Raw genomic sequence first — 18,194 nt, 5'->3', positions numbered from 1 at the left:
ATCATTTTTGGGTTTGGGGTCTTTCTGCAGATATAAACTGTTTAGGAGTATTCACTCTTCTCTCTCTGACTTAAGTATTTATTTACTTATATAGGCAGCTGGTGTTATTCCTTATATGTTCTTCAAAGTCCATTGCTAGCCTAAAACACTTCCAAATCTATAGAGTAAATTTTCTAGGCTGCACAACATGGTTGTATAATTTGTCTTATTCTAGAAGAGGGTTTCTTCTTCAAGGAGAATGCCTCCCTTTCTTATCCTTTATCTCTTCTTTATTATTATGACCTTCTCTTTATAGTGACACTTTGAAGTCATGAGTTATTATGACCAAACTAAAAAATTGATTTTCATTTAATAATAATAATAATAATAATAATAATAATATGTCCTCTCTGTGTCAGGGAATTATCATATGGTACTCAAGCACAGCAAGTCTCAGTTACTTTTCCTCATCTTGGACATGTGTTATTATACTGTTATCTTAGAAAATAAAAGCCATGTTTATCTTGCTCAGCATTGTATAGCCAGCATGTAGTAGAGTTCTTGGCTTATGGTAAGTGCTCAATAAATATTTGCTGAATGAATGAATGAATGAATGAATGAATGAATGAATGAATGAATTACTTTTAATCCCCCCTTCCAAGGGCACACATGCACACAAACAGAAAAAATTTACAAAGTACATAGACATCCATATACACATCCATATTTCTATAATGTTATAATTGCTCTCATTTCAGGGAGCCTGGGTGGCTCAGTTGGTTAAGCGGCTGCCTTGGGCTGGGTCCTGGGATCAAGCCCCATGTCGGGCTCCCTGCTCCATGGGGAGCCTGCTTCTCCCTCTCCCTCTGCCTGCCACCGTGCCTACTTGTACTCTCTCTCTCTCTGTCAAATAAATAAAATCTTAAAAAAAAATAACTGCTCTCATTTCTACTTCTCTCATATGTCTCATCCTAAAAGCTTGCTAACATAATTCATCTCTTCTAGGATCATTATTCGCCTACACTGAGTGAGGAATGATAGCATTAATTATAGGAAAATGGACATTTCAGTTAGCTGTAGTATAATTTGGGATGTTAATCCACTGGTCTAGCCTTTTGGCTTGATGTGTACTAGGATAATTTTTCACTTAAGTTTTAATAATGTCACTTGATACTATTTTTTTTTTTAAAGATTTTTTATTTATTTATTTGACAGAGAGAGATACAGCGAGAGCAGGAACACAAGCAGGGGGAGTGGGAGAGGGAGAAGCAGGCTTCCCGCCGAGCAGGGAGCCCGATGTGGGACTCGATCCCAGGACCCCGGGATCATGACCTGAGCCGAAGGCAGACGCTTAACGACTGAGCCACCCAGGCGCCCATCACTTGATACTATTGCTGTGCTTTACTAACATAGCATCCACACTATAAATTTTCTGGTCATTTATTTTTTGGAATGATCTTTATCTGGTGGAAAGTTAGTGGGAAAGGCTGTTGAAGTCAAGGAATGTAGAGAGGAGTGAATCTCAATATGGTTATATTAATGCCACTTAAGCATAATTAATTTTTGAATATCTCAATTCAATTAATATTTCCAGTCTTTTCCTAAACAACAGAAGGATTTTAGATCATTTAATAGCAAAATTCAATTATTAATCTCTCACATATTGTCATTTGGCTTTTAACTTCTAGGTTCTTTACCTACACATTAGGTACACATTAGCCATTGTTATTGTTATTATATTAATAATATATAAAAATAATATTATATTAATTAAATATTTAATAGGATTTAACAACATATTTATCAATTACTTTGTTCACTATTTATTCTTGAACCTATTTTCTCATTTTGATTTCCATTTCCTTTTTTACACAGTAGTTTATAATTTAGACTTGTAAGCAATGTCATCACCAGGAACGATGATTGGTCTCATGGGAATTCTGCATGCTCTGAGTTGTAGGCATACATTAGGATGAGGGGAATGTTTTAGATTTGCCTTGAAGCATGAATGTTTCAGTATTTTCTATACTTAACTGGTTCAAATTCGTGGGTAGTAGAATTAAGGAATTGAGGTCCTGTGCCTATACATAGTGCAGGCCTGAGGTTTTACATCTCTAGGTGATCTTTTTCCATCCACATGGTTAAGACAACTTACCTGTTGCATTTCCAGTAGCCATAACTTTTATTATCGCCACTTAGGACTACTAGTCCTGGGGTTTGTTTTAGCTTTCTAACATCTAAATATCTGCTTCAACTCCTTCCAAGCTAGGGTTAGTAAAACCATGTCTATTAGGGTGTGAGTAATTCATATTTCCTTGTAGTCATTCAGCTTTTGCTCCTGTTTTCCCTCTGAACTTCTAGTTTCTTCATTTTTTACTGACAGAAGGAAAAGCCCTCTGGCTGTCAAGCTCCATTGGGTATTAGATTTTTGTGTTATTTTCTTCAGCTTTTCTGTGGAATGGAAAGGAAAAGCTTTACTTATGGAATAGAAAGGGGAAGTTTTTCCTGTCATTTCACTCTGATAGATTGCTCAGAAGTAAATAAATGTGTTTTAATTTGCAAAATGTGGCAGTTTACGTATCAATGAATTTAAAAAGCTAGCTTGGAGCCTGACAGCCAAATTCAGGCATTCATCATCAAACTTATATATTGTGCTTAGAAGTGATAAAGAAAAAAAAGCTACCTAGATATTTTCCTCACTGGAGAATTTAAATTTTGCAGTATATGTTGCACTTGGTGTTGGGTAAATAAAAATATTACTTTTTTGCATGTCCCAAGTATTAAAAGGGTTAGTTTTGGTGTAAAATGGCCTGATCTTCATTCTTAATGTAGGCAAGTTTCTTAATATAACTGTTAGACATTACTTTTATCTTTTATTTTTATTTAGATCGAGGTCAGAAAGTAGTGCTCAAACATATACCAGCAGGTAAGCAATTTAGGAAGTGTTTCTCATAAATAAGTATACCTTGAAAATAAGAATGAACAAATAAATAATTGCTTAATAATTTTTGAGCAGCCACAATTGATAAAACCCTAAAGACAATTTATTAATATTTTCCATTCTAGGAATGAGTCTTTTTTCTTCAGTTGACTAAGTTTTTATTGGTTGCCTACTCTTTTGATACATAGGAAAAACTAGTTAGATCTAATGAGACAAGATATCTATAATTATTTTGTGGAACTAACTTATAAGCAGAGCATTTTTACATTCTTTATGACGAGATACACAAAGGGAAATATTTTTTTGTTCAGATTACATTTGCATCCACAACCTCAATATAAACAACTGAGTAAACTCCACTTAGGAGGAGTTTATCAAAGAGATGGTATCATAAACACAGTAAAATTCTTTGCTTTTCATAGCCCCTCAACAGCCCACAGTTGTGTTAACAAAGTTTCTATGAATTTTTCTTAAGTTTTTAGTTTCCCTTGCTCCACTGTTGTGGCCTTGTGATCCCTCTGAAGTCATCAAATACTTACTGGTCTGCTCTTCTTTCTTTCTCCCTTAATAGAGTTTTAGTTTTCTTGTAAGGTCTGATGTTTTTCCTTGAAGTGTCTTCTTTAGTTAATTTCAATCCACTAGTTTTCCAGAATATCCTTTATAGCCACAGGTTAAATTTTCAGGCTACACCACATTTATAGTTTCTATCTTTTCTGATGAAGTCACTTCTTCATTAGGGAAGCTATGGAATTTCTACATCTTTTATTCTCTCTGTTATTTTTGGATGTCTTCTAACATCATAACCCCTTATAGATGTTAATTACATTCTCCCAACTAATTATGAAAAAAAAAAAAAGCTGATTTTCTTTATTATCTCAATTCCCTGTCAAGGGATATTTGTGATATAATGCTCAAACACTGTAATTCTTCCAACCTTTTGCTTACCTAGAAGTATTACTTTCCCTATATACTCTGAAATCACTTGAGGGTAATGGCCATGTATATTTTGCTAACCAATTTAGGGTTAGCACCTAGCAGAGTACATGTGTAATAAGTACTTGTTTAATGAATGAGTGATCATTCTTGAACTTCACACACACAATTAATATTATAACTACTCCAATTAGAGTCCCCTCTCTCATTATAGAATATGGGATTCACATAATCATCCTCTTCTAGAAGTCGTGTTCAACTGGTGATTGTCACTGGTGATGTCCTTGAATGATAGTCAAGGACATCATTCATAGGACATTATATATTGCATTTGAAGAATTTAATTTGGAATGTTAATCCATTAGTCGAGTTTGTGTTTATCATATACCAGAAAAACATCCTTGAATTGTTCTTTCATTTAAATTTAATAAACTAGGCATAGTTGCTGTGCTTTTATTATTATAGCACCTATTAGATTTTTTTCTCCAGTTCTTTTTAAACTTTTATTTTAAGTATTTTTTTTTCAATTGGAAAACTGGTGGGAGATGTTGGTAGAACCAACTCTTTGGGTTATAACATTACCAAAATAAGAATTTTTTTTTAAATGATGGATATCTAATGGGTTGGGCATGTCAGTAGACTCACAAGTCTAGATCTCTTAATTGGCTTGGGGGAGAACTAAATAGAGTTAACCTTTGAACAACATGGATGTGAACTGTGCAGATCCACTTAAAATGGATTTTTTAAATAAATATAGTACAGTACTATAAATGTATTTTCTTTATTACTTTCTTAATAACTTTTCTTTTCTCCAGCTTAATTGTAAGAATACAGTATATAATACATATAAAATATAAGATATGTGTTAATCGACTGTTTATATTATCAGTAAAGCTTCCAGTCAACAGTATACTATTAAGTAATTAAATTTTGGGGGAGTCAAAGTGTTACACGTGGATTTTGACTGTGTGGGGGTTGGCAATCTTAACCTCTATGTTGTTCAAGGGTCAACCATATATTTAAAAAGTGTGTTTCATAGAGTAGTAGGAAAAATCTACTTTAAGTTCTGAAGATATAAAATAGCAGAGGTAAGGAAAGGAAGGGAAGAGTAAAATTGTATCACTCATCAGTGAATTATCTCACTAATCTTACCATCTATATTATTTTCTCTGTCAATAAACCTCACTTAATTTGTCTTCAATTTATTTTTTTTCTCTAATTCTTTTGGTATTAGAGGATTAGAGTAAAATCTATAGGTATAAAAATTAGAAAAGAGTCCCAAGAATTTGATTTTGACTTTGGTAATAAATAGTATAAATATAGACATTTGGTAGATATTTCTTTCTTACCATTCTTTTGAAAGGAAAGAGGAAGAAACTTCCCTTAAAAATAAAAAAATAACTTTATCAGATTGTATTTTATCAAAATAAAAGTATTATTTCCTTATTTACCTAGATCCAAATCACAGGAAAGCACCCAAACACATATCAGTAGGTAAGTACATTAGGAGCTGTCTCTTAAAATAAGTATGTTTAAAATTGAAATGAAATTCATAATCTCTAATTAATTCCTAGGTATTTATTAGGTAGAAGAATTAGTAAAGTACTATATCAGAAAAAACATATTAATCTTTACTAATCTTACTAATTAATGAGTATTTATTCACTTAGTCTTTTTTCTTCAGTTTAGTAAAGTTGGAACTTGCTCTTGTGGATAGACTGGAATTAAAGAGTTTGAATCCAATAAGATATAACATATGTAAATTAGTCTATAAAATAAATTCATAATCAGGGCCACTTTATCCATTATGCATTGTAGACATAATATTTAAGGCCTATGAGTTTCCAACTGCCAAAAACAAAACACTGTTTACAACATGCAAAACCAAACAGATTGGCTCCAAGATATGGAAAAAATAAAATTAATAATATGTTTCAATTACCCAAAAAAATGCAAACTCTTAACTGTTACATTCATAAACATTTAATTATATGTAGAAAAATGTAAGATTTTCTCATTTGCAAATACTTCTGATTAAATACGATGCTTCCCCAGAAATCTCAGAAAATTGTAGCATAAACATTACTCACAGCCAAATAATTTCACAAGCAAATTGCAAAAAGTTTTTGTAGAATCCTTTTTTCTGACGTATGAATTTTTGCTTGGCAGTACCCTCAGTTGTTTGTATATTTGGCAGTGGAAGGGAATTTATTTGCTCTCAGTACCTTAAAAATGTGTCTTTTTTCTTTTCCATAGTAACTAATAATTCCTTCAGAGGACAATGGATATTACAGAGTGTCTCACTGAAATGAGAATTCCACCTTTCCTCCCTTGGTCACAGTCAAAGGAAACAATAAACCAAGTGTGGAACTATTTGCATGTGCATCTGTATTTCTTCCTCTACCCCTGAGGCTTCAGTTCTGTCATTTCAGGGCCCTTAACTGAAGATAGCTCAGCTCAAGCATCCCCATCCCAACCAGGCTCCCTCTGCTCTTTTCCCCAGCTGTCCCGCCACCTACTCCTGCTTACCTGCCTGGGGCCCCAGGTGCTGGGAATCTGCATCCACTGCTTTTACTGAGGAGGAGCTTGTGGTTGGTAGTCCATGGTCCTCCTCCTGGTATTTCTCACCAGACTTGAGTAGCTGCATACAGATCTCACTTAATCCAGATATATGCCTGCCTCACCCTCCCCACAACCCCAGTATAGGCTTCTGAAAGAAGCTGTGTTCACTTTGAGGACTGTACATTACTGTCCAGGACTCTTGCTCTACCCACCTCCTTTCCCCTTTTCCTTGGCTAGGTGATCCACAGGGTGAATCCCAAAAGACAGAAGGACCCAGAGAGCTTGGGCTTGGATCTCAGGGGCAAAGGTTAACCTCTATCAGAGTTTGGTGACAAGGTTGATAAACTGAGTTGGGAACAAGTTCTGTCATTTTCCATTTTCTGAAAGTTTGTATGAGATTGTTTAATTTTCCAATTAAATATATGGTAGAATTCACCAAGGAAGGGTAAAATTGTATCACTCATCAGTGAATTATCTCACTAATCTTACCATCTATATTATTTTCTCTGTCAATAAACCTCACTTAATTTGTCTTCAATTTATTCTTTTTTCTCTAATTCTTTTGGTTAGAGGATTAGAGTAAAATCTATAGGTATAAAAATTAGAAGAGAGTCCCAAGAATTTGATTTTTTTTAAAGATTTTATTTATTTATTTGAGAGAGAGAGAATGAGAGACAGAGAGCATGAGAGAGAGGAGGGTCAGAGGGAGAAGCAGACTCCCTGCCGAGCAGGGAGCCCGATGCGGGACTCGATCCCGGGACTCCAGGATCATGACCTGAGCCGAAGGCAGTCGCTTAACCAACTGAGCCACCCAGGCGCCCCAAGAATTTGATTTTGACTTTGGTAATAAATACTATAAATATAGACATTTGGTAGATACTTCTTTCTTACCATTCTTTTGAAGGGAAAGAGGAAGAAAGAGGATTCAATGTCTTTAACAAAGGACTATTCAGATTTTTCATTTATTCTTGCAATAGTTTTTTCAAATATTATAATCTTAAAGGAGTTTACCCATTTAATTTAGTGGCTGATCTTTTGGCATAAAGTTGTTCTCAATAACCTTTTTTAGTGTCTATAGTTATGTCCCTTCTTTCATTCCTAATCATGGTGATTCTTGTTCTCTTCTGATCAGTCTTGATAACAGAGTTTTCACAATAACGAATCTCTTAATCTCTTCAGACCACCTCTTGTCTTTTTTTTCTTTATTGCATCTCTGTTTTCTGTTTAATTGATTTCTGCCTTTTTAAAATTTGCTCTTTTCCTGGCTTCTGGAGTTGGAAGTTTAGATCATTCGTTTTAAACATTTTCTAATTCATTTAAAGGTATAAATTTGTTCTATATACTTCTTTAGCTTCATTTCATGAATTTTTATATGTTGTATTTTTATTATTCTTCAGGTCAGATATTTTCTAATTTTCACTTTGATGTCTGAATTATGAGTTACTTAGAAATGTGTTGTTTAACTTTCAAATATTTGGATATTTTCGGTTTAATCTTTTCTTAATTCAGTCATGGTCAGAGAATATACACAATTTCAATCCGTTGAAATTATTGTTTTGCTTATGGTCCAGCCTATGGTCTGTTTTGGTGAATTTTCCATGTGCACTAAAAAAATGTGCATTTTGCAAATTGTTGAATATATAAATGTCAAGTTTGTTACCAGGGTTTTTGAAATCTTTAAAATTTTTTGCCCTTTTTCTATTATTTCCTAAAAGAGATGTGTTAAAATTGCCTATTATTGTTGTTGCTATGTTGTTTTAGGTATAGTAGTGTTTCATGTATTTTCAAGTTATATTTTGTGCATATATCTTTAGGACTGGTATGTTTTCCTGATGAACTGACCCTTTATCATGACATAATTCCCTTATTATCTCTACTTATATTCTTAGTTTTGAATTTTACTTTTTTCTGATATTAATATAGCCATGCCAGGTTTTTTACAGTTATTCTTTGCATGGGATATCTTTTTTCATTCTAAACTTTCAGTATATCTTTCCTTATATTTAAGATGTATCTGATGTAAACAACATACATTTGAGTCTTGTACTTTTTTTAATCCAGGTGGATGTTTTTAAATTGCAGTGTTAAAAGCATTTACATTTAATATAATTTCTGATATTGTTGATTTTAAGTCTAACATTTTGTTATGTGTTTTCTACTTGTTCCACATTTCTTCATTCTCCGCCCCCCTTCTTTTAGGTTAATGGAGCATTAATCTATTTTTCTTCCCTATTGGCTCGTCTAGCAGTCCTTTTTATATTTTAATATTCTTGGTGGCTACACTAGAGATTATATTATGCATCCTTAATTTATCACAGTCTACCTTGAATTAGTATTATCTTACTTAACAAACAACAAATACTTTACAACAGTATAATTTTTGTTACCTCCTCCTGCCCTTGGTGCTACTATATTTAATTCTACACATTTGACCTAGATGTTGCTGTTATTTTCACATGAAAGAGTCAATAGCATTTTCAAAAAAATTTAGGCTTCTATATATACCCACATGTTTAACCTTTCAGGTACTAGGTACTCTTCATTTCTTCTTATACAACTGTGTTTCCATATGAGATCACTTCCCACAGCTTGAGTAACTTTCTTTAGTATTCCTTACACTGTGCTACTGATGAAGACAAATTCCTTCATTTTTTTTTTTTCTGTTTGAAAAGGTATTTTTTAATCTTCATTTTCATAAGATATGTCTAATTGCACATAGAATTCTAAATTGCCATTTTTTTACTTTTAGCACTTTTTGTATATTTTCTTATGGAATACATTATTTTATTTTATTTTTATTTTTTATTTAAACTCAATTAATTACCATGTAATGTTTTATTAGTTTCAGACCTAGTGTTCAGTGATTCATCAGTTCTGTAAAACACCCAGTACTCATTACATCCTGTGCCCTCCTTAATGTCCATCACCCAGTTACCTCATCTCACCATCCCCCTCCCCTCCAGCAACCCTCAGTTTGTTTCCTAGGATTAAGAGTCTCTTATGCTTGTCTCCCTCTCTGACTTCATCTTGTTTTATTTTTCCCTCCCTTCCCCTATGCTCCTCTGTTTTGTTTCTTAAATTCCACATATGAATGAAATCATATGATAATTGTCTTTCTCGGATTGACTTATTTCGCTTAGCATTATACCCTCTAATTCCATCCACATCATTGCAAATGGCAAGATTTCATCTTTTTTTTTTTAAAGATTTTATTTATTTATTTGACAGAGAGAGAGACAGCGAGAGAGGGAACACAAGCAGGGGCAGAGGGAGAGGGAGAAGCAGACTTCCTGCAGAGCAGGGAGCCCCATGTAGAGCTCGATCCCAGGACCCTGGGATCATGACCTGAGCTGAAGGCAGACGCTTAACTACTGAGCCACCCAGGCACCCCCAAGATTTCATCTTTATGATGGCTAATATTCCATTGTATATGTATACCAATTTTCTTTATCCATTCATCCATTAATGGATATCTCGGCTCTTTCCATAGTTTGACTATTGTGGACATTGCTGCTATAAATATTGGGGTGTAGGTGCCCCTTCAGATCACTACATTTGTATCTTTGGGTTAAATACCTAGTAGTAGTGCAATTGCTGGGTCATAGGGTAGCTCTATTTTCAACTTTTTGAGGAGCTCCAACTGTTTTCTAGAGTGGCTGGACCAGCTTACATACCCATAAGCAGTGTAGGAGGGTTCCCCTTTCTCTGCATCCTCGCCAACATCTGTCATTTCATGACTTGTTAAATTTAGCCATTCTGACAGGTGTGAGGTGGTATCTCATTGTGGTTTTGATCTGTATTTCCCTGATGCCAAGTGATGTTGAGCATTGTTTCATGTGTCTGTTAGCCATTTGTATGTCTTTGGAGAAATGTCTGTTCATGTATTCTTCCCGTTCCTTGATTGGATTATTTACTCTTTGGGTGTTGGGATTGGTAAAATCTTTATAGATTTTGGATACTAGCTCTTTATCTGATAAGACATTTGTAAATATCTTCTCCCATTCTGCAGGTTGTCTTTTGGTTTTGTTGATTGTTTCCTTTGCTGAGCAAAATCTTCTTATCTTGATATGAGGTGCCTGTTTCCCTTGCCTTTGGAGATGTGTCTAGCAAGAAGTTGCTGTGGCCAAAGCCAAAGAAGTTGCTGCCTGTGTTCTCCTCTAAGATTTTGATGGATTCCTGTCTCACATTGAGGTCTTTCATCCATTTTGAGTCTATTTTTGTGTATGGTGTAAGGAAATGGTCCAGTTTCATTCTTCCGCATGTGGCTGTCCAATTTACCCAACACCATGTTGAAGAGACTGTCTTTTTTCCTTTGGATGTTCTTTCCTGCTTTGTCAAAGATTAGTTGACCATAGAGTTTTGAGGGTCCATTTCTGCGTTTTCTATTCTGTTCCATTGATCTCTGTGTCTGTTTTTGTGCCAGTACCATACTGTCTTGATGATGACAGTTTTGTAATAGAGCTGGAAGTCTGGAATTGTGAGGCCACAGCTTTGGTTTTCTTTTTCAACATTTGGCTATTCGGGGTCTTTTCTGATTTCATACAAATTTTAGGATTATTTGTTCCAGCTCTGTGAAAAATGTCAATGGTATTTTGATAGGGATTGCACTGAATGTGTAGATTGCTTTGGGTAGCATAGACATTTTAACAGTATTTGCTCTTCCAATCCATTAGCATGGAATGTTTTTCCAGTTCTTTGTGTCTTCCTCAATTTCTTTCATGATTGTTCCATAGTTTTCAGAGTACAGATCCTTTACCTTTTTGGTTAGGTTTATTCCTAAGTAATGGTTTTTGGTGTAATTGTAATTGGGATCAATTCCTTAATTTCTCTTTCTTCAGTCACATTGTTGTGTATATAAGTGCAACTTATTTCTGTGCATTGATTTTTATATCTTCCACTTTGCTGAACTACTCTGTAAGTTCTAGTAATTTGGGGGTGGAGTTTTTTGGGTTTTCCACATAAAGTATGTCATCTGCGAAGAGAGAGAGTTTGACTTTGTCTTTACTGATTTGGATGCCTTTTATTTCTTTTTGTTGTCTGATTGCTGAGGCTAGGACTTCCGGTACTATGTTGAACAACAGTGGTGAGAATGAACATCCCTGTTGTGTTCCTGACCTTAGGGGGAAAGCTCTCAGTTTTTCCCCATTAAGAGTGATATTCGCTGTGGGCTTTTCATAGATGGCTTTTATGATATTGAGGTATGTTCCCTCTATCCCTACACTGGGAAGAGTTTTAATCAAGAAAGAATGCTGTACTTTGTCCAATGCTTTTTCTGCATCTAATGAGAGGATCATATGGTTCTTGTCCTTTCTTTTATTTATGTAGTATATCACATTGATTGATTTGCAGCTGTTGGACCACCTTTGAAGTCCAGGAATAAATCCCACTTGGTCATGGTGAAACATCCTTTTAATATACTGTTGGATCCTATTGGCTAATACCTTGGTGAGAATTCTTGCATCAATGTTCATCAGGGATATTGTTCTGTAATTTTCCTTTTGGTGGGGTCATTGTCTGATTTTGGGATCAAGATAATGCTGGCCTCATAGAAAGATATGGAAGTTTTCCTTCCATTTCTTTTTTTTTTTTAAATAGCTTCAGAAGAATAGGTAGTAATTCTTCCTTAAATGTTTGGGAGATTTCCCCTGGGAAGCCATCTGGCCCTGGACTCTTTTTTGTTGGGACATTTTTGATTATTGCTTCAATTTCCTTTCTGTTTATGGGTCAATTCAGGTTTTCTATTTCTTCCTTTTTCAGTTTTGGTAGTTTATAAGTTTCTAGGAATGCAACCATTTCTTCCAAGTTGCCTAATTTGTTGGCATATAGTTGTTCATAATATGTTCTTATAATTGTTTGTATTGCTTTGGTGTTGGTCATGATCTTTCCGATTTCATTCATGATTTTATGTATTTGGTACCTTTCTTTCTTCTTTTTGATAAGTCTGTCCAGGGGTTTATCAATCTTGTTAATTCTTTCAAAGAACCATCTCCTAGTTTCGTTGACCTGTTCTACTGGTTTTTTTTTGGTTTCTACTTCATTGATTTCTGCTCTGATCTTTATTATTTCTCTTCTCCTGCTTGGTTTAGGCTTTATTTGCTCTTCTTTCTCCAGCTCCTTTAGGTGTAAGGTTAGCTTGTGTATTTGAGGCCTTTCTTGTTTCTTGAGAAAGTCTTGTATTGTTATATACTTCTTTCTTAGGACTGCCTTTGCTTCATTCACAGATTTTGAACAGTTGTGTTTTCATTTTCATTTCTTTAATTTCCTGGTTGATCCATTCATTCTTTATTAGGATGCTCTTTAGCCTCCATGTATTTGAGTTCTTTCCAAATTTCCTCTTGAGATTGAGTTCAAGTTTCAAAGCATTCTTATTTGAAAATATGCAGGGAATAATCCCAGTCTTTTGGTACCCATTGAGACCTGATTTGTGACCTAGTATGTGAACTATTCTGGAGAATATTCCATGTGAACTTGAGAAGAATGTGTATTCTATTGCTTTAGGATAGAATTCTGAATATATAGGATAGAGTTCTGAATATATCTTTGAAGTCCATCTGGTCCAGTATGTCATTCAAAACCCTAATTTCCTTGTTGATCTCCTGCTTAGATGATCTGTCCATTGCAGTGAGGGGAGTGTTACAGTCCCCTACTATTATTGTATTATTATCGATGTGTTTCTTTAATTTTGTTATTAACTGGTTTATATAATTGGCTGCTCCCAAGTTAAGAGCATAAATATTTATAATTGTTAGATCTTCTTGTTGGATAGAACCTTTAATTGTGATATAGTGTCCCTCTTCATCCTTTCCTACAGTCTTTTTTTTTTATTCTTATGTTAATCCCCATACATTATATCATTAGTTTTAGATGAAGTGTTCCATGATTCATTGTTTGTGCATAACACCCAGTGCTCCATGCAGAATGTGCCCTCCTCAATACCCACCACCAGGCTAACCCATCCCCCCACCCCCCTCCCCTCTAGAATCCTGTTTGTTTTTCAGAGTCCATCGTCTCTCATGGTTCGTCTACCCCTCCGATTTCCCCCGCTTCATTCTTCCCCTCCCGCTACCTTCTTCTTCTTCTTTTTTTTTCTTAACATATATTGCATTATTTGTTTCAGAGGTACAGATCTGAGATTCAACAGTCTTGCACAATTCACAGCACTTACCAGAGCACATACCCTCCCCAGTGTCTATCACCCAGTCACCCCATCCCTCCCACCCCACCCCCCACTCCAGCAACCCTCAGTTTGTTTCCTGAGATTAAGAATTCCTCATATCAGTGAGATCATATGATACATATCTTTCTCTGTTTGACTTATTTCACTCAACATAATACCCTCCAATTCCATCCACGTCATTGCAAATGGCAAGATCTCATTCCTTTTGATGGCTGCATAATATTCCATTGTATATATATACCACCTCTTCTTTATCCATTCATCTGTTGATGGACATCTTGGCTCTTTCCACAGTTTGGCTATTGTGGACATTGCTGCTATAAACATTGGGGTGCACATACCCTTTCAGATCCCTACTTTTGTATCTTTGGGGTAAATACCCAGTAGTGCAATTGCTGGATCATAGGGTAGCTCTATTTTCAACTTTTTGAGGAACCTCCATACTGTTTTCCAGAGTGGCTGCACCAGCTTGCATTCCCACCAACAGTGTAGCAGGGCTCCCCTTTCTCCGCATCCCCGCCAACATCTGTCATTTCCTGACTTGTTAATTTTAGCCATTCTGACTGGTGTGAGGTGGTATCTCATTGAGGTTTTGATTTGGATTTCCCTGATGCCGAGCGATATTGAGCACTTTTTCATGTGTCTGTTGGTCATTTGAATGTCTTCTTTGGAAAAATGTCTGTTCATGTCTTCTGCCCATTTCTTGATTGGATTCTTTGTTCTTTGGGTGTTGAGTTTGATGAGTTCTTTATAGATATTGGATACTAGCCCTTTATCTGAGATGTCATTTGCAAATATCTTCTCCCATTCTGTCGGTTGTCTTTTGGTTTTGTTGACTGTTTCCTTTGCTTTGCAAAAGCTTTTTATCTTGATGAAGTCCCAATAGTTCATTTTTGCCCTTGCTTCCCTTGCCTTTGGCGATGTTTCTAGGAAGAAGTTGCTTCGGCTGAGGTCAAAGAGGTTGCTGCCTGTGTTCTCCTTTAGGATGTTGATGGACTCCTGTCTCACATTGAGGTCTTTCAACCATTTTGAGTCTATTTTTGTGTGTGGTGTAAGGAAATGGTCCAGTTTGATTGTTCTGCATGTGGCTGTTCAATTTTCCCAACACCATTTGTTGAAGAGACTGTCTTTGTTCCATTGGACATTCTTTCCTGCTTTGTCAAAGATGAGTTGGCCATAGAGTTGAGGGTCCATTTCTGGGCTCTCTATTCTGTTCCATTGATCTATATGTCTGTTTTTGTACCAGTACCATGCTGTCTTGATGATGACAGCTTTGTAATAGAGCTTGAAGTCCAGAATTGTGATGCCGCCAGCTTTGCTTTTCTTTTTCAATATTCCTCTGGCTATGCGGGGTCTTTTCTGGTTCCATACAAATTTTAGAATTTGTTCCATTTCTTTGAAAAAAGTGGATGGTATTTTGATGGGGATTGCATTGAATGTGTAGATTGCTCTAGGTAGCATTGACATCTTCACAATAATTGTTCTTCCAACCCATGAACATGGAACGTTTTTCCATTTCTTTGTGTCTTCCTCAATTTCTTTCATGAGTATTTTATAGTTTTGTGAGTACAGATCCTTTGTTTCTTTGGTTAGATTTATTCCTAGGTATCTTATGGTTTTGGGTGCAATTGTAAATGGGATCGACTCCTTAATTTCTCTTTCTTCTGTCTTGTTGTTGGTGTATAGGAATGCCACTGACTCTGTGCATTGATTTTATATCCTGCCACTTTAATGAATTCCTGTATGAGTTCTAGCAGTTTTGGGGTGGAGTCTTTGGGGTTTTCCACATAAAGTATCATATCATCTGCAAAGAGTGAGAGTTTGACTTCTTCTTTGCCGACTTGGATGCATTTTATTTCTTTTTGTTGCCTGATTGCTGTGGCTAGGACTTCTAATACTATGTTGAATAGCAGTGGTGATAGTGGACATCCCTGCCGCGTTCCTGACCTTAGGGGGAAAGCTCTCAGTTTTTCCCCATTGAGAATGATATTCGCTGTAGGTTTTTCATAGATGGCTTTTATGATATTGAGGTATGTACCCTCTAAGCCTATACTCTGAAGAGTTTTGATCAAGAAAGGATGCTCTACTTTGTCAAAAGCTTTTTCTGCATCTATTGAGAGGATCATATGATTCTTGTTCTTTCTTTTGTTAATGTATTGTATCACACTGATTGATTTGCGGATGTTGAACCAACCTTGCAGCCCAGGGATAAATCCCACTTGGTCGTGGTGAATAATCCTTTTAATGTACTGTTGGATCCTATTGGCTAGTATTTTGGTGAGAATTTTTGCATCCATGTTCATCAGGGATATTGGTCTGTAATTCTCCTTTTTGATGGGGTCTTTGTCTGGTTTTGGGATCAAGGTAATGCTGGCCTCATAAAATGAGTTTGGAAGTTTTCCTTCCGTTTCTATTTTTTGGAACAGTTTCAGAAGAATAGGTATTAATTCTTCTTGAAATGTTTGGTAGAATTCCCCTGGGAAGCCATCTGGCCCTGGGCTTTTGTTTTTTGGGAGATTTTTGATGACTGCTTCCATTTCCTTAGTGGTTATAGGTCTGTTCAGGTTTTCTATTTCTTCCTGGTTCAGTTTTGGTAGTTGATACATCTCTAGGAATGCATCCATTTCTTCCAGGTTATCTAATTTGCTGGCATAGAGTTGCTCATAATATGTTCTTATAATTGTTTGTATTTCTTTGGTGTTGGTTGTGATCTCTCCTCTTTCATTCATGATTTTGTTGATTTGGGTCATTTCTCTCTTCTTTTTGATAAGTCTGGCCAGGGGTTTATCAATCTTGTTAATTCTTTCAAAGAACCAGCTCCTAGTTTCATTGATCTGTTCTACTGTTCTTTTGGTTTCTATTTCATTGATTTCTGCTCTGATCTTTATGATTTCTCTTCTCCTGTTGGGTTTAGGCTTTATTTGCTGTTCTTTCTCCAGCTCCTTTAGGTGTAGGGTTAGGTTGTGTACTTGAGACCTTTCTTGTTTCTTGAGAAAGTCTTGTATTGCTATATACTTTCCTCCTAGGACTGCCTTAGCTGCATCCCAAAGATTTTGAATAGTTGTGTTTTCATTTTCATTGGTTTCCATGTATTTTTTAAATTCTTCTTTAATTTCCCGGTTGACCAATGGGTCATTCTTCAGTAGGATGCTCTTTATCCTCCATGTATATGAGTTCTTTCCAACTTTCCTCTTGTCATTGAGTTCTAGTTTCAAAGCATTGTGGTCTGAAAATAGGCAGGGAATGATCCCAATCTTTTGGTACCAGTTGAGACCTGATTTATGACTTGGGATGTGATCTATTCTGGAGAATGTTCCATGGGCACTAGAGAAGAATGTGTATTCCATTGCTTTGGGGTGGAATGTTCTGAATATGTGTGTGAAGTCCATTTGGTCCAGTGTGTCATTTAAAGTCTTTATTTCCTTGTTGATCTTTTGCTTAGACGATCTGTCCAATTTAGTGAGGGGAGTGTTAAAGTCCCCCACTATTAGTGTATTGTTGTCGATGTGTTTCTTTGCTTTTGTTATTAATTGGCTTATGTAATTGGCTGCTCCCTTATTAGGGGCATATATATTTACAATTGTTAGATATTCTTATTGGATAGACCCTTTAGGTAGGATATAGTGTCCTTCCTCATCTCTTGTTACAGTCTTTGGTTTAAAATCTAATTTGTCTGATATAAGGATTGCCACCCCATCTTTCTTTTGGTGTCCATTAGCATGGTAAATGGTTTTCCACCCCCTCACTTTCAATCTGGGGGTGTCTTTGGGTCTAAAATGAGTCTCTTTCATACAGCATATCGATGGGTCATGTTTTTTAATCCAGTCTGATAGCTTGTGTCTTTTGATTGGGGCATTTAGCCCATTTACGTTCAGGGTAACTATTGAAAGATAGGAATTTAGTGCCATTGTATTGCCTGTAAGGTGACTGTTACTGTATATTGTCTGTGTTCCTTTCCAGTCTTTGTTGCTTTTAGGGTCTCTCTTTGCTTAGAGGACCCCTTTCAAGATTTCCTGTAGGGCTGGTTTTGTGTTTGCAAATTCCTTTAGTTTTTGTTTGTCCTGGAAGCTTTTTATCTCTCCTTCAATTTTCAATGACAGCCTAGCTGGATAGAGTATTCTTGGCTGCATATTTTTCTCATTTAGTGCCCTGAATATATCCTGCCAGTCCTTTCTGGCCTGCCAGGTCTCTGTGGATAGGTCTGTTGCCAATCTAATGTTTCTACCATTGTAGGTTACATATCTCTTCTCCCGAGCTGCTTTCAGGATTTTCTCTTTGTCTATGAGACTCGTAAGTTTTACTATTAGATGTCGGGGAGTTGACCTATTTTTATTGATTTTGAGAGGGGTTCTCTGTGCTTCCTGGATTTTGATGCTTGTTTCCTTCCCCAAATTAGGGAAGTTCTCTGCTGTAATTTACTCTAATATACCTTCTGCCTCTCTCTCTCTTTCTTCTTCTTCTGGGATCCCAATTATTCTAATGTTGTTTCTTCTTTTGGTATCACTTATCTCTCGAATTCTGCCCTCATGATCCAGTAGTTGTTTATCTCTCTTTTTCTCAGCTTCTTTATTTTCCATCGTTTGGTCTTCTATATTACTGATT

The 18,194-nt window shown here is 35.8% G+C and overlaps 1 protein-coding gene across 1 annotated transcript in view; it reads left to right on the top strand.

Annotated features, from left to right (window-relative positions):
* LOC123840951 (disintegrin and metalloproteinase domain-containing protein 32-like) overlaps positions 1–6,314 on the top strand; it is a 193,785-nt gene extending 187,471 nt beyond the window's left edge. Inside the window, exons 22-24 of the mRNA XM_064585520.1 lie at positions 2,867–2,905; positions 5,309–5,347; positions 6,110–6,314. Coding sequence (XP_064441590.1) covers positions 2,867–2,905; positions 5,309–5,347; positions 6,110–6,116 — 85 coding nt within the window. The 3' untranslated portion in view covers positions 6,117–6,314. The remainder of the gene's footprint in view (positions 1–2,866; positions 2,906–5,308; positions 5,348–6,109) is intronic.
* The last annotated feature ends 11,880 nt before the right edge of the window (positions 6,315–18,194 follow it).

Source organism: Mirounga angustirostris, unplaced genomic scaffold, assembly GCF_029215605.1.
Source record: "Mirounga angustirostris isolate CCGP_5_RB_7025 unplaced genomic scaffold, mMirAng1.0.hap1 SCAF_2, whole genome shotgun sequence".
In the NCBI taxonomy this organism is placed as follows: domain Eukaryota; kingdom Metazoa; phylum Chordata; class Mammalia; order Carnivora; family Phocidae; genus Mirounga; species Mirounga angustirostris.
This window is presented reverse-complemented; position numbering and strand designations above follow the sequence as displayed.